Source organism: Megalops cyprinoides, chromosome 13 (genome assembly GCF_013368585.1).
Source record: "Megalops cyprinoides isolate fMegCyp1 chromosome 13, fMegCyp1.pri, whole genome shotgun sequence".
NCBI classification, from domain to species: Eukaryota; Metazoa; Chordata; class Actinopteri; order Elopiformes; family Megalopidae; genus Megalops; species Megalops cyprinoides.
In genome coordinates, this window is record NC_050595.1 from 22,934,493 (window position 1) to 22,951,241 (window position 16,749).

A 16,749-nucleotide genomic window follows, 5' to 3' on the forward strand; every position below is an offset into this window, starting at 1 on the left:
GCACATGGAAACTATCTAGTCTTAGTATAGAAGTGTCCTTCATATGTTTCTACAAAGAGTTGGGGTGGGGGGGGGTGAAATTATTTCTATTAAGATCACATACTCTTTGTTTCTGTGATGAACACTCTATGGAGTATTCATGAACAGGCAAGCTGTCTTTGCTGTGATAGATTGGCTGTGAGTACACATATCTGTAATGACATATCCAGGGCTCAGAGCCTCCCACATCTTGTTAGCACGTGTACAGTATCTCTTTGAGGGACTGACCCGGTGCGTCCGTCCTTGCAGGAGACCCAGGACCCCTCAGCTGTGCTGTGGTTGGACGAGATCCAGGGCACGGTGCTGAACTCCAACAAGGACACCCAGGAGGCCCTGCAGTGTAAGGGCGTTCTCTCTCTTATCCCCCCTGCGTGGGGAGTTCTCTCCCTCTGACAGTTTGTTATTGCCAAAGAGGAGTTTCTGCCCAGCGGTCGGCAGAGAACGGCCATATATTTTCTGCCTCTGACAGAGGAGGAGAGGTGGTGCCTTGACTCTGCCTGTCTCTGTGTCTCTGCCCCTCCCCCAGTCTCTCAGGCCATCCTGGCCATCAACGAGGCGGTGGACAGCGGCGAGCCGGCCCAGACGCTGGCCGCCCTGCGCAGCCCCGGCGCTGGGCTGTACGGCGTCACCGCCGAGTGCGCCCAGACCTACCAGGACGACCTGGCCAAGATCAAGAACACCAAGAAGGAGAAGGGTAAGCGCTTCCCCCACGGAGCTGGGATGCGTGTCGGTCCCCTCGACCGTGCTGCGTACCACGGTGCTCAGCGTGTGACTCTCTGCGCCTGCAGGTGACAATAACAGCGAGTGGGTCAAGCACTGGGTGAAGGGAGGACACAACTACTACTTCAACCTGAAGACGGGGGAGGGCACCTGGGAGGAGCCGGCCAGCTTCGTCCCCAACAACACCCAGCTCAACAAGGAGGAGATCCAGGTTGGGCTACGGGGGAGGCGGTGCAGGGCAGGAGGGAGGGGGTGATGGTGTGGGACTCTCAGAGTCTGTCCTTTATAAAGCGCCCCTCGGCTGTTTGTGCCACAGTGGAGGAGTCAAGAGGCCAGAATAGAATGACCGTTGTGAGGACTTGAGTAACGATAATGCCTTTTTTTTCCCCTCTCTCTCTTTTGTTGTTCTCTCTTACTCTTTCTTTTCTTCTTTTTGTTCTCTCACAATCTCTCAAACTTTCTCACCCTCTCTCTCAATCATTTTCTCTCTTGCTGTCTCTCACATTTTCATCCTCTCTCACTCCCTCTCCTGCTCTCTCATGCCTCTCTCTCCATCTCTCCCTCCTCCCTTCTCTCTTGCTGTCTCTCTGTTCCCAGTCTGTGGTGTCGGGAGTGACCACCGCCTATAACCGCGAGCAGCTGTGGCTGGCCAACGAGAGTCTGATTGCCAAGCTGCAGGCTCGCTGCAGAGGGTACCTGGTGAGGAATGGCCTGAAGGAGCGCCTCAGCTTCCTGAAGGAGCAGGACCCGGCCATCACCTGCATACAGGTAACCGACAACCCCACCCCGCCATCACCTGCATACAGGTAACCCACGACCCCACCCCGCCATCACCTGCATACAGGTAACCAGCACTTCCCCATCCGCCATCACCTGCATACAGGTAACCCACAACCCCACCCCGCCATCACCTGCATACAGGTAACCCACAACCCCACCCCACCATCACCTGCATACAGGTAACCAGCACTTCCCCATCCGCCATCACCTGCATACAGGTAACCAGCACTTCCCCATCCGCCATCACATGCATACAGGTAACCCAGAACCCCACCCTGCCATCACCTGCATACAGGTAACCCAGATAGCCCCGCTCCGCCATCCCTGCATACAGGTAACCCAGACAGCCCCGGTCCAGGTAACCCACACAGCCCTGCTCCGCCATCACCTACATACAGGTAACCAGCACTTCCCCATCCGCCATCACCTGCATACAGGTAACCCACACAGCCCCCCCCCTGCCATCACCCTCATACAGGTAACCAGCACTTCCCCGTCCTCCATCACCCGCTCATAGGTAGCCTGCTTGGCCTCCCGTCCACACATCCCCATAATAAGCCATGTACACTACCCCATAGAGCCGTCCCCTGCCATTGTATCACTGCTAGATCAGGCTGCAGTTCCACAGCACTCTGACTGTATTGCTGTGAAGCGCGGGACCTCGGCGAATCATTTCCCTAGGTAAACTACACTGCTGCTTTGAATGGGACACTCGCGGTGGTATTTCTTAGAAAGGAAAACCGTCAAATGCAGTGCTGTATGCAAATGTGTCCGTACTGTTTGCGCGGCATCTGACTGTCCCTCCTCCCCCTCTCTCTCCTGCAGGCCCATTGGAGAGGCTACAAGCAGAGGAAGAACTTCAAGAACAGGAAGCAGTACCTGAAGGACCACACCGATGACGCCGTCAAGGTAACAGTGACTGCGGGGCGCTAGCTGTGTCTGCAGAGAGCTTCGTTCGGAGCGAGTTTGATGTAACCGTTGAGGCAGATTGGCATCATTCCCAGGGTGGGTGTATTTATCCATCAAGTTGCTTCATGCTGCAGAAATCCAGATAAATCCTGACCCTGGCAACCCAGGCTCAGGCATGCCTGTGATTCCATTCCAAGAAATAAGTAGGGGGGAAAAAATCTTTCGAGTAAATATTGATATTGCTGTTGACGTGTACGCGTCTATACCTTGTTTTCAGTTTAGACATTCTAAATGATCATATTTCATCCTGAAAAAACAAGATAATAATTAGAGTTATGATTGGTAAAGGAGATGAAAAACATGGCGTAGTCTGATTAGAGTCTGACTGATTTGTTTTGTTTAAGATTCAAGCAATGGTGAGGATGCATCAGGCCAGGAAGAAGTATAAAGACCGTCTCAAGTACTTCAAAGACCACGTAAGTGACTCTCTTCCCAGTGTCTTCCCAGGTGTTTCAAAACTATGCACTGAGGACAAATGGTTAATTTTTATGTTGATAAGGTAATAATGACAAAACAATAATTTAATTATTAATTGCATTTAAGCATGTCAAAAATGCAGGTAACCCACACAAAGTGATACTGTTTTTCATTTTGGTAAGGCCGAGAGGCATGACTTGTGATGTAACTGACTAAAAATGTGTGTTAGCCATATGCGAAAGACATGAAGGTTATGTCTCTCAAGTGTGGACCAACCTGTTATATTAATATGATAATGTAGATGTTTTGAGTTTGTTTTGCTTTGGGTTTTGTTTTTGTCCTTGTCCTTGTCCTTATGTCATCCCCCAAGTATTCTCGCTTACATGTGACAATACCTTAGGTCTGTGACCCATCTGTCAACATGATGAGGAGTCGTGACTAACCAGAACCTTTCCCTCAAGCGTTCCTCCTGCTCAGATTGAATGACAAATTATATTCAAAGTGCAGTTTTTATAGCCTTTATAGTGCCACTGGGGGAAAAAAACTGAAGGGTCATATTATTTCATCTCATAGTGGAATGTGAAAAACGGTCACCTTAAACAAGACCTCTGCCTAGGAGTGAAACAAAACCAACCTCTTAATCGTCTGTTACCAGTGTTCTCCACAATAACTGATTGATTTGAATCTGTAGATGATTGAATGAATGGGAGTTAAATATGTGGCAGAAGGAGAGATAAGTGTGCTGACTCATCAGATCTCCCCTTAAAGCATTCAGTGGTATTCATCGTTTGTCATGTGTTTACTGTGGCGTGACAGCGCTGTACACAGAGAGCCTGCCCACCTGGCTGCTCTGCAAAGGTCACACACGTTGACCCACAGTGGAATCGTGCGGTAAGCGCTGTTTGTTTTGCTCCAGATGGACGAAATTGTGAAAATCCAGGCGTTCATCCGAGCCAACAAGGCCAGGGACGACTACAAAACCCTGAGTGAGTACGCCCTGAGATCGGATCGAACCCCCTCCATCTCTCAGAGCATTCAAAAGGACAGACCTGTATAGCGTACGAAGAAGACGTTTACATGACGTCACTGTCCGTTTTCATTACATTACATTATTGGTATTCAGCAGTTGCTTTTATCCGGAGCAACTTTCGTAGGTTACAATCTATTACATGTTACGCATTTATATAGCTGGATATTTACTGAGGCAGTTCTGGGTTAAGTACCTTGCCCAAGGGTATAACAGCAGTGCCAAGCAGGGAATCGAACTGACAACCTTTCGGTTACGAGTCCTGCTCCTTTCCACTATGCTAAACTGCTACACAGTGTTTTCATGAAAGACTGTCCCTTTTTCCCATTCATCCTTTGTTCAAGCACTTTTGTAGCTTTCTTCATGTCGTACCCTGCTCCCACATCTCTTAAATTCTGTGATCACCTTTTACTCTCTGACGTTACCTCTACCTTCTCATTCACCCCGGATCGCTTCTTCTTTTCCCCCCTGTCCCTCAGTCAACGCGGACAACCCGCCCATGGCGGTGGTGCGGAAGTTCGTCCACCTGCTGGACCACAGCGACCAGGACTTCCAGGAGGAGCTGGAGCTAATGAGGCTGCGGGAAGAGGTGGTGACCAACATCCGCTCCAACCAGCAGCTGGAGAACGACCTCAACCTCATGGACATCAAGATCGGCCTGCTGGTGAAGAACAAGATCACACTGCAGGAGGTGGTCTCCCACAGCAAGAAGCTGACCAAGAAGAACAAGGGCGAGCTGTCCAACCTGATGATGATGAACAAGCAGAAGGGCGGCCTCAAGGCCCTGAGCAAGGAGAAGAGGGACAAGCTGGAGGCCTACCAGTACCTCTTCTACCTGCTGCAGGTGAACCTCTCTCCCATGGCCCACAGTCCTCTGTTCAGCCCAGCCACAATGCACCTAGCGCTTAATTTGAGCGCTTAAGCCAGCGATGTCCTTTTAATGTCTCCCCCATGATTATGAGCCTGGCAGACATTGAAATCAAAGAATTTTCTTGTGGAAGGAATGTTCAACCCTTCCAAGGACAGGCCGTATTGCAGCTAAAATGAATTAGCATTGTCTAGGCCTGATTGTTACATTTTAATTGGAGCTCACCTCTCGATTGTACTTTTTTGATTGTTATGATTAATGTGATTTTAACTGAGACGTGTTGTTTCTCTTCAGACAAACCCCACCTACTTGGCCAAGCTGATCTTCCAGATGCCCCAGAACAAGTCCACCAAGTTCATGGACTCTGTGATTTTCACCCTGTACAACTACGCGTCCAACCAGCGCGAGGAATACCTGCTGCTCAAGCTCTTTAAGACAGCTCTGCAGGAGGAGATCAAGTAAGAGCCCAGAAACGCCAGTTCAGTCACAGAAAGTGTAAAGCGTGGTACGGTCAGTATGCACACGTGACAAGATGTGTCACAGGTCCAACATCAACCAATAATGCCAAATGCATGCATGTTGTTGACTGTAAGCTTGTCTTTATCTCATCCACATTTGTGAGACTGGAGCATTATTCAGACGGGAGTGAAATGTATCAAAGTCCAATCAAATGCATTCTTGCACACTCAGATCTAAAGTGGATCAGATCCAGGAGATCGTCACCGGCAACCCCACTGTCATCAAGATGGTGGTGAGCTTCAACAGGGGGGCCCGCGGTCAGAATGCTCTGCGGCAAATCCTGGCCCCCGTGGTCAAGGAAATCATGGACGACAAGACGCTGAACATCAAGACCGACCCCGTGGACATCTACAAGAGCTGGGTGAACCAGATGGAGTCGCAGACCGGCGAAGCCAGGTAAGGGTAGCCACGGTCAGAGGGACCCTGGTACCTTTGTGTGACTGCATGTGCTTTAACAGTACTGTAAAGCAGTAAGGCTAGGATCGGTGCACTGTGAGGTTCACACTTGGTTCTGACCGGAGCCTGTTTTCTCCTGTGGACAGTAAACTGCCATACGACGTGACCCCAGAGCAGGCCATGAGTCACGAGGAGGTCCGAAACCGACTGGAGGCCTCCATCACTCACATGAGGAGCGTCACTGACAAGTTCATGTCCGCTATCATCGTCTCTGTCGACAAAATCCCGTGAGTGGTGCTCTCGGCGCCGTCCCGCACGACTGAACCTGTGTGATTTCCCTACAGTGCAAGATTACCTCTACTTAATGTGCGTGGAAATGGCCACAGGCTTTCTTTGAAGCTGTGAATGTTGAACTCTGTGTGTCCTGGCTGTGTTGTAGGTACGGGATGCGCTTCATTGCCAAGGTGCTGAAAGACACGCTGAACGAGAAGTTCCCGGATGCCACAGAGGACGAGCTTCTTAAGGTTTGTCGACCCCCCCGTCCCTCACCCCCGCCCCTCACCTCACCTCACCTTGCATGCTCCTGAGTGAAAGGCACATTGGCCCCACCCCAAAACACTGCCCCTGTCTCCATTTCATTGGGGGACCGGATGGCACCATGCTGCGGCAGTCATTCTGGTGGCTCTGCCTTGTGTTGTTGTTATAAATGCTGCAGCAGTGACAATCAGATCAATATCTTCAGAGCAAAGTCTCCAGTGTAGTTTTGGACTTTGTCCCAGGCCAGAGAATGAGAGCATGTGGCACTGCTGTGCTGAAGCCCACTGCATGCGCACTGCCTAGACCGCTGCATCACTGGAACTCTCCACTTGAAACTTGCAGCACCTCCTCTCCCTTGCTTGGCTGTGCGCTCTGAGGCCTGTAGGGGGCAGACCTGAGCACTCTTCCCCTCCAGCCTCCCCTGCCTGCACTCTGCTTCCACGGTGGCTTTGGCTGTCGCACACCTCTGTACTGAACGCGGTTTCCCTCTGTCTCTCCTCCTCCTCTCGTCTCTGTCTCCTGGACTCCAGCTGTCCTCTCTGCCCCTGCCTTTGTCCCCCTCGTGTGGGGACACGTGCTCCAGGGCCCCAGCTTAGGAAAGGTGAGCTGCACTCCTTCTGCCCTGCGTTTCCTCTTCACCCTCCATGGACACACAACACCTGCTTCTATCTGACAGGGACCTAAATACTCTGGCATTGAAAACTGAATTGGGCCCAGTGTATTCTGGGTAGCCAGACAGACAGACAGACACAGTGACACCTCCACTTACGAGCATATATATCATTATTCCATTTGTTCCTCTGAAGACTCCACTCTAATCTCTTCTCTAATCTCTCAGCCACTCAGAGCAGAACTAACCTCACTGGCCCGTTGCTGCTGATGGTCAGGGCTGCTGGGAATGGGTCTCTAACAGTCTGTCGGTTTCAGATTGTGGGGAACCTGCTGTACTACCGCTACATGAACCCTGCCATCGTGGCGCCCGACGCCTTCGACATCATCGACATGTCGGCCGGAGGTCAGCTGACCACCGACCAGCGGCGGAACCTGGGCTCCATCGCCAAAATGCTGCAGCATGCCGCCTCCAACAAGATGTTCCTGGGGGACAACGCCCACCTAAACCCCATCAACGAGTACCTCAGCAACTCTTACCAGAAGTTCAGGTGAAGCCCTACGCCATGTAACGCCCTCTCTCGCTCTCTTCCCCCCCCCTTTCTCTCTTGGTACATCTGCCTGTCTCTCTCCCTCTCTTGCATTCTCTCACAATAGATGTATGTCTACCTGCCTGTATCTCTCCACCTCTCTTTCTGTTTCTGTGTCTCCGTCTCTCTGTGTCTCACTGGCTCTCCTCACCCTTAATCTCTCATCCTCCTCTCCAGGCGTTTCCTGCTGGCAGCCTGTGACGTCCCCTCGCTGGAGGAGAAGTTCAACGTGGACGAGTACTCTGACCTGGTGACCCTCACCAAGCCCATCATCTACATCTCCATCGGCGAGATCATCAACACGCACACGGTCGGTTTCTGAAAGCATGGACCGTTAGGTGTTTAAAACCCACACAAATGGTCAACAGTCAAACACCCACACACGGTCAGGGTCAGAAACACACGGGGCATGGTCAGCGTCTGAGCACAGGGTCTGAAATGAATGCACAGTCATGTGTGTGAAGCAGACAGACACAGTCAAGTGTTCACAACACGTGCGTACGGTCAGTGTACAAAATATGCTCACAGGCAGTGTTAAAAACACAAGCACAGAGTCAGAGTTTAAAACATGCACCCAGTCATTGGGATGAGCACACACACACAGCAGTCATGATGCTGACTTTCTGTCCATCCGTTCTTCTGTGCGCCTTTAACACTTTGCTCCACCCTTACAGCTCCTGCTTGACCATCAGGATGCCATCGCCCCGGATCATAACGACCCCATCCACGAACTGCTGGAGGACCTGGGAGAGGTGCCCACCATCGAGTCACTCATTGGTGAGCGCTACAGAGAGGCATGCTGGGATATGAGGAGATACTCCTCCACGCAATACTCACCTGGCCGAAGGGTTGACCTCCTTTTCTGTCCCTGACCTGCTGTGTTTCTACCCATACAGGTGAAAACCCTCTGCCCCCTGATGACCCCAACAAGGAGATGATGGGCAAGACGGAGGTGTCCCTCACCCTGACCAACAAGTTTGACGTTCCTGGTGAAGAAAACGCAGAGATGGACGCCAGAACCCTGCTCCTAAAGTAATGGGATTTGTTCTTAACTTCCATAGCCTTTATTTCATAGACTCCCCCCCACACTTACTGTTATATAATGTATATAAAAGTGCATTAGTCAAAGCCAGTTTCTTTAAAGCGCTCATTTGTTTAGCATTATCACTAACTATGTTAGGCTAACAGAGAGACTGTTGAATGTGAGAGCATCAAGCTGCAAAGTACATATCACAACTTGCTCTCGAGGATGCTATCATAGGAGCCGTGGTACTTGTGTCACACTGTGGCGTGCACACATTCCTTTTTGTCATTCTTGTTGTCGGGTACACTGGCACTCGATGCTCAGACAGCCGAGTACAATACAACTGAAGCCCAACCCCTCTGTCCTTGCAGCACCAAACGGCTGATTGTGGACGTGATCCGGTTCCAGCCGGGAGACACGCTCACCGAGATCCTGGAATCCCCCGCCACTCAGGAGCAGGTGAACAAGCACCCTGATATCCAGACATCCTGGGAAACAATGTTCCCGAATGGCGATTGAAATGACCAAGTACGTACTCCTGGCTCTAACAGCAGCTTTTTTTGTGCCTCTTCCTCTCCGTACAGGAAGTGGAGTACCAGCGGGCCATGCAGAGACGGGCCATCCGCGACGCCAAGACTCCGGAGAAGATGAAGCAGTCCAAGCCGGTGGTGGACGACAGCCTGACCCTGCAGGGCAAGAAGGACAAGATCAAAAGCAGCCTTCAGCGCCTGGCCGAGCTGGGCAAGGTCCACCCAGAGAACCGCTACCAAGACCTCATCAACGACATCGCCAAGGTACCAGCCCACCAACGCTCAGTCTCAACATAAACCCAACCACAAGGTCTTTCATTCATCGAAGCTTAAATTGAGCGCTCCTCTTCCAGTTTAGTAATGTCACGAATTGGTTATTATTACTTTTTTCACTGCAATTTCAGTGCCTGTGCGACCCTCTCTCTGCTCAGAAACTCAAAGCTCAATAAATTCTGTTCTTCAAACTGGCTCTGGCAGAGAGCATGTCCCCTTTAAGAACTGAACGTTAGGAGAAGCGATTTTTAGAATGCAGAGATGGTTATTCATAACTGTTGTAATTCTGCAGTTGTAAACACAGTGAGTGAGTCGCTCGGTGACGGAAGGACTACGAGAGTGTTATGTATCATCGTGCCAGTAGGGGAAAAGGGCCGTAAAAAAGATACGGGGAATGCAGCGGACAGTGCTGTGCTCGAGTGTCTGTGGGCAGGTTGGTTTCAGGCTCCTGGCTCAGTGAAGGAGCCTTTTGTTCTGACTGACGCAGGGAGCGGCGTTCGGAGGTATCATTAAGAGAGAGATGTGCTGGCTCCTGCCTGCTGGCTGCAGAGCCTCGGGGCCTGTAGGAACAGGCAGTGGGATTGCCCCACGCCGCACAACGCTCCTCTCCCCGCTGCTTCCCAAAAGCCTCTCATTCCTGAGCTGTCCTGCTTTCCCTCAGTCATTAACACCCCTCTGCCCAGCCCGTGCTTCCACGCAGTGTGCTGCAAGTAGAGTGCAATCATTATGTCCTGTGGACACTTACCAACCTCCTCTCCTTTATTCTGGTTTCCTAGTTCCCGAACACTCTCTCTGCCCCCTTTCTCACAAAACTGCTTTGTCATGCTATGCTTTTGACCACTGAAAACTGTTATTATCTACTTCTCCCTCTGTCCTTGTATGTTTGAATGTGTCTGTGGGTGATGTTTTTGTGTATGTGTGTGTGTGTGTGTGTGTGTGTGTGTGTAGGATATCAGAAACCAGCGAAGGTATAGACAGCGGAGGAAGGCGGAGCTGGTGAAGCTTCAGCAGACCAACGCTGCCCTCAACTCCAAGACCACCTTCTACAACGTGCAGATTGACTACTACAACCAGTACATCAAGACGTGCATGGACAACCTGGCCAGCAAAGGAAAGTGAGTGCACATCCTCTCCCGTTGTGGCCAGTCTGTTGGGGTTTAGCGCTGGGGATCACCTGTGTCGGAGTTTGCGGGTTTGTACCTGTTGACGGAGCAGGGTCTCTCCTCCAGGGTGTCGAAGAAGCCAGGCGAGGCCAAGGCCAAGAAGAGCAAGCAGGTGTCCCAGAAGTACACAGCTGCCAGGCTGCACGAGAAGGGCGTCCTTATCGAGATTGAGGACCTGCAGACGAACCAGTGGGTGTCGGCGTCCTCCTCCCTCAGTCTCCCTCAAATTATAGCAGGGACTTCTACAACTGCCTATACCTTCTCACACCAATGCTATGCCTGCATATACCAGCACTCTGTGCACCAGTTCACACCGATACTACACCTGTGTGCACAGACACAGCCTCCACCACCTCACACTGCTACCAGGACCGCACAAATACATTATCTGCATTTCAGACTGGTACTACAGCTGCACACAGAAAGTGCCCACCAGCTCATACTGATAGCTGGCCATGAGACTAAATCGTAATAATATGGACCTTTGCAAAATCAGAAAATGATGAAAAATTTCGTGGCCCTGAGAACATTTGCAAACTGTAATTTCCTTGCAACTTAATTTAAAACTGGAAAGAATGTAATGTACACCCCCCCCCCCAAAAAAAAAAAATCAAGCCAGTGGAATTTTTACTTGCTGTACTCATTCTGTCCATCACTCCTCTTTGTTAGCCATCTTTGAACTGCTCCTTCATAATAGCACTGCTGCATGATACCAGCCAGACAGACAGCAGAACGGCGAAAAAAAAAAACTGAGATAGGAAAAAGTGAATACAAACGTGTGGTGTGACTTTCATTACCGCGCACTTTATTCCGATTGAGACTCAATTTGTACTGGCACTCATTTAATTTGATAACACAAAACACAAAAAACGCGGAAAAACGCAAACACGGTGGCGGAAGTCTCTTGTCAATCTAAAACGCTGTTCGCGTTTGACCACTGATGTGTCTCCCATCTCTTGGCGTGTCCTTTTCAGGTTCAAGAACGTCATCTTCGAGATCTCGCCGTCGGAGGTGGTGGGGGTGTTCGATGTGAAGGCTAAGTTCATGGGAGTGCATTTGGAGACGCTAATGTTGGAGTACCAGGTACAGCGTCCAATGATTGTCTTTCACAGTATTCGCTTGTGCAGGTTATGGCCCGCCTCCAAGCCAACTTGCGTCAGAGTTTGCATACTTTCAGACTTTGTCATCCGTTCCGTGATGAATGTGACGCAAGAACTCAAGGATATTGACAGTTCTGCTTGCTCGTTATAGTTCTCCACCTGTGATTGGGGTAGGGTGTACCTGCGTATTGGAGTGGGGGTTGGAAGGCAGTGGATGGGGGTGGGGCAGCTTGTAGAGCGAAGGTTGCCAGTTCCATTCCCAGGAGTGGCATTGCTGTTGTACCCTTGTGTAAGGTACTTGAATTGCTTCAGTAATGCACAGCAGTACAAATAGATGATATGTAAGCTGTTGAAGTCTTTGAATGATTGTGTCTGCTATGCAAATAATGTCATTCAGTGTAAGGTACTTGCATTGCAATGCACTTGGCTTGATGCAGTCCGCTCGCCCTCTTTCAGGACCTCCTGCAGCTACAGTACGAGGGAGTGGCAGTGATGAAGCTCTTCGACAGGGCCACCGTCAACGTCAACCTGCTCATCTTCCTGCTCAACAAGAAGTTCTACGGCAAATAGAGAAACAGACTGAGAGAGGGGCTTCAGACGCCGCTTGAAAAAAATAAAGAATTCCCATTGTACACACCCAAGAGACACCCTTACAGCACCACCCCCTTCCTTTCAACCACAAAAGGAATCCCTTTATCGCAATACCCTTAATATGCCTGTGCAGCATCTTTTTACTGCCTTATTATCTGAGAAAAAAATGGCCGCAAGCTTTCATCCAGTGCCAAGTGCCAAGCAGTGGAGGCACATACTGTAATGGGGCAAATGGAGTGAAGCCCATGGAATCCAGTGTCCTCACGCTTAACGTGTTTGGGTTTAGCAGCTCACAGGTCAGAAGGAAGGGCTTTCCTTTTTAGCTGCCTCGGGAGTCATTGCAAATTGCTTGCATGAGCTTCTTTCGCTTGTGGAAACCCGTGTCCCTTGCAAAGGGCAGGTCTTGCGCTCCTCTGTCTGTTGACCTTTGACCTTTGTCAGTACAGTCTGCCATCCTGCCTGTCAGTCAGAGAGCCCCTTGTGCAGCGAGACTACCATGACTCCCCATATCAGCAGACGATGAAGACTTATGCCTCCTCTGCTTCTGTGCACCGCAACGGGACACATTCCATACTTTGAGACAGAGGGGAATCTCCCTGTAGTGAAATGTAGTCCTTTGATAAACGCCTAGTTGCTTTCTTTAGGGGGTCTGCCCCAGAAACGTTGAAGCCAGGTGCTCTGTCTCCTCTGTCCTCTTTCTGCAAACAGTCCTCCGCTGTCCTTGTTCCCGTTCCAGTTCCTGCTCTGTCCCTGTTCTTCAGTGAAGGGGGGACTCCAGGGACAAAAGAAGGACTTTGCTCCAAGCACTCTAATGTCACCGAACGCAGCGTTTTATCAGCATTTTGCATGTTTGTTTTTGACATATTAATTATTTGTTTGAAGTTTGTTGTCTGTCGTTTTTGTATTTCATCGCCCCACGTCCTGGATGACCTGCAGTGGGGGGAGGGGCGGGGAGGGGTTAAACACTTTGGTCATTTTTATGGCCCCTTCAGAGAGTTTCAAAGTTTCTGTCAGGGACGGATTGTGGTGTGCGCAGGAACGGGTTCCACAGACCCAAACCAGGTTCCTGTGGCAGAGGAGCCAAGCTGTACAGGGGGGATTCCTCCCCTCTCCAGCACAGCGCCAAACTGAGATTACCAGCAGCAACGTGTAAAGGGGTGGAGCAACAACAAAAGAAATAAATCTTCTAAAACAAAGCTGGCGTTCCTGGCACAGGAGGTGGTCTCCCGGAGCCTTACCAGCCACCCAAAAAAAACAAACAAGCAAATGGCTCTAGGACACAATTTGGTTGATCTGAGTTGATTAGAGTAATGTTACTTTAGCACTGATTCAGAACTCAATTCCAAATTCGAGGTGTGTGTCTGGGAACAGTCAAGGCAGAGCCAGGCTTCAAATTCCAGCGCTGTAAAGCCAATCATGTTTTTGCATACTGTATTAAATAAATAAAACACATTCCATATTGATGTATTGAGTTTTTTATTGGTCCTCCAGATTATTTAACATAATGAGTTTTGAGAAGGCAGAAAAGAGCAGAAATTACGCTAATCGAAAACAGCTGTTTCAGTGTTATAGTACAGTTTTCACCAGTGACATAACACTATCCGGTTTACTGTAGTTCTGTACCTGTCCGCTTAACTACTCTTCTGGCAGAAACCAAGTCATCTTCCTGCTCAGACAGTTTCAAAGGGAACAATGCCAGAACGATCAGTAGTATCATAAAGCAATACGTGCACTATGCATTTCAGTCCACCAGGTGTCACTGTGTGTAGTATTTATCAAAAAAGGAAACTCACTCTGAAGTGTTGGCATTCAAATAGATAATGAATGGTCTCCTGGCACTAAGCCTAGCTGATTGTACTGCTCTTTTATACATGTATAATCAGAGGTGTGTATATTTTGTCCAGCAAACCCCGAGTCAGCTCAGTATCAGCACCAGGCCTCTGCTTCCACAGGATGTAGTGATTCGTAAGAAAATGTTTTGTTCGTTTGTGCTGTTTTTACATTATTACATGGAATGTCTCTCAAGTATGTTTATTTTACAGTAAAGCTTTAACAGTACCAAATAAAGTACAGTCCTGAAACAGCCCTACAGTGTGGATCATTGACTCAACTCTTAACTGATTGTTTTGACTGAAGCAGATAAAAGGCGTACCTCTTTGAGAGCATTGAAAAGATTCGGATATGTCCTTATAAATGCTAAAAACGAAGTGTGATAATCGATTTGAATTGGGTAGTGTGATTTGTAAGTGTGGCACAGCCAGTGGAGCGGCTATGTGCTAGTTTTTTTTCCCCTTTTCCACTTGCAGCCTTATCAGTCATGCATGGTTTGCTTGTTGAGGGAGGAAACAGACTTCAGTTGTACCAAAGAATAGAAACCACATTTTAAGGAACTCTCCCAACAATTTGCATACATTTGGTAAAACACCGAAATGCAAATATGCATGGTGTCACCGCCAACATGAGGCAAAACATGAAATAACTGCACAGGGGAAAGGGCAGGATAATGTTTCCCTTAATTAAGAAGGAACGGCAATAATGAGTTTCCGCTGACTGCTACATGCATTCATAATTGCATAGAATGCAGTGCAAGCAGGAATCCAGTTCAGTACTGGAACAGCAGGTGTGACAATGCCAGAAATAAATTTTTCACCCATCACCATATCCTTTGGCTGTGTCTCACATTAAATCCCCAATTAGAGTCTTGAAATACCATTTCTCCCTGCTGTACCTTAAATATCTGCCCTGTTGTGCCATCCAAACATTGAAGCTGAATACACATTCATTGGTTATCATTGTGTCATTCCACAATTTCATTACAAATAAGAGTCAAGTGAGGAAACAACTGCAAAATCATCAGTACAACAATATATGGCATCTCCATCCTCACAACCAGCTGTCGTTATTTGTATTGTACAGTACTGCACTTCACCGAGGTCCTCTGTGGATGACCAGAAACAAGCGCTGTCCTACTGATAAAAAATTCCAAATACAATCTCAGGGAGTTTCAACTGAGTTTCATAATTATATATGTATTAGTTGTGCAGTTATTGACAACACTATTTAGAGTCAGGATTGCTGCCATTTGGAAGTGAGCACACTAAGTGAGTTAAAAATATTGCTAATAATTACCGTCTGTGTGCGAGGCATTTTGGGATACAATTTTTAAAAAGTTTCAAACTACCAACCCCTACCAACCTCTTCTGGAGCTGATATACAAGCTGCTATACTCAATAAAATCAGCTTACATTTCCACAGTATCAGTCAACTGGGTGTCAGCTTCCCTAAAGTAAAGTGTTATTGCAGCCAATGTTCACATTTCAACATTAAGGCAAATCCTACATCTTAACTACACTTCATTTGCATAATTTCACAGCTAATACAGCCATTTCAACAGTTCAACAGGAAATAGTTTCTCTGGCTACTTTTGGCACCTGCTAATTGTTGGGAGGTACTCACTTATGTTATCATTGGACCCATTTTATTCAACTCATTTTGATTCTTTTTTGTTTTGCTTTTGTTGAATGAAAGTGTAACTAACGTGAAATAAAATTCTCCTCTTTGATTGATTACATCAGCCCCTCTGCATTTTGACATTAATGGGTTTGGTATAACAAAAGAACACTTGATCAGGACAAATTCATAATATAACTACATTATAAAGGGAATAATCATAGCATGTCAGCAAACGACTTAGACAATAAATCATGTGGAATAAAACTCACCTTCACAGACCTGGCAGAGATTAAAAACACACCCTGTTCTTTATAAAATAGAAATATTAATGTTACCAGAACACCACATAGAAATGTACTACAATCTCCACAAAAGACACGAGTATGATTAATGACAGGCATGAGACAGGTTACTGTATAAGTAACTTGAGTGAGTTATCAAAGAAACATACAGTGTTTGTCTTGATGTAATTCTGTCATCAGTACAGGTGATCAGATTCTAGGACTGTATTCTGATAATAGCACTGCTGGAATGCTTCCTCAACCAATCAGAATGCAGAACTGAAACAACCCATTGTATAATGTCTAGAGAAGCAATAAATATTAACATATTTATATATGTACATAAATATTAACTGTATCCTCTTTGAGAAATACAGACACTGGGCAAGCTGATGACCTGTATTTGGTTTTTTTTTTTGTACAATATGTACAATATTTAATGATGAACCAGGAAACATACAATGAATTAACTGGCTATGTATAACTGTTCACCATTCACTGAGAGCAGCCAATATCAAGACAGTGATCTGCCTTTGATAGATGCATTAGTTGGATCTATAATGGTAAAGATATAATGCAGAGTCCATGTTTTACCATAGAATATATAAGATTAGATAGTTGACAACCAACATGACAAGACAAAGTAATTGTTCTTGTGCCTTTTTTCTCTGTCAGTGCTGGTAGCTGACCGATGCTTCAGATTGGATTCTTAAATTGAAATAATCTTGTGCTCCCTTGCACCATTGCAATGTAGTCTGCACATAATTAATAACTATTAATAAACTACTCCGGGTGTTTATTTCTAGTGAAATGTTAGTACCACTTTAAGAGCGCACTATCGCCCTCCTGTGGACACTGTGAGT

The 16,749-nt window shown here is 47.9% G+C and overlaps 1 protein-coding gene across 1 annotated transcript in view; it reads left to right on the plus strand.

Moving 5' to 3' along the window:
- Positions 1 to 14,237, plus strand: part of iqgap1 (IQ motif containing GTPase activating protein 1) — a 36,868-nt gene extending 22,631 nt beyond the window's left edge. The window contains exons 16-37 of the mRNA XM_036543235.1: positions 289 to 379; positions 566 to 733; positions 828 to 970; positions 1,357 to 1,527; positions 2,365 to 2,448; positions 2,853 to 2,924; positions 3,842 to 3,911; positions 4,432 to 4,796; positions 5,115 to 5,278; positions 5,511 to 5,735; positions 5,882 to 6,022; positions 6,175 to 6,259; positions 7,200 to 7,432; positions 7,649 to 7,781; positions 8,146 to 8,248; positions 8,368 to 8,503; positions 8,867 to 8,954; positions 9,080 to 9,289; positions 10,247 to 10,413; positions 10,528 to 10,650; positions 11,436 to 11,544; positions 12,018 to 14,237. Of these exons, the coding sequence (XP_036399128.1) occupies positions 289 to 379; positions 566 to 733; positions 828 to 970; positions 1,357 to 1,527; positions 2,365 to 2,448; positions 2,853 to 2,924; positions 3,842 to 3,911; positions 4,432 to 4,796; positions 5,115 to 5,278; positions 5,511 to 5,735; positions 5,882 to 6,022; positions 6,175 to 6,259; positions 7,200 to 7,432; positions 7,649 to 7,781; positions 8,146 to 8,248; positions 8,368 to 8,503; positions 8,867 to 8,954; positions 9,080 to 9,289; positions 10,247 to 10,413; positions 10,528 to 10,650; positions 11,436 to 11,544; positions 12,018 to 12,131 (3,195 nt within the window). The 3' untranslated portion in view covers positions 12,132 to 14,237. The remainder of the gene's footprint in view (positions 1 to 288; positions 380 to 565; positions 734 to 827; positions 971 to 1,356; positions 1,528 to 2,364; positions 2,449 to 2,852; positions 2,925 to 3,841; positions 3,912 to 4,431; positions 4,797 to 5,114; positions 5,279 to 5,510; positions 5,736 to 5,881; positions 6,023 to 6,174; positions 6,260 to 7,199; positions 7,433 to 7,648; positions 7,782 to 8,145; positions 8,249 to 8,367; positions 8,504 to 8,866; positions 8,955 to 9,079; positions 9,290 to 10,246; positions 10,414 to 10,527; positions 10,651 to 11,435; positions 11,545 to 12,017) is intronic.
- Positions 14,238 to 16,749: the final 2,512 nt, after the last annotated feature.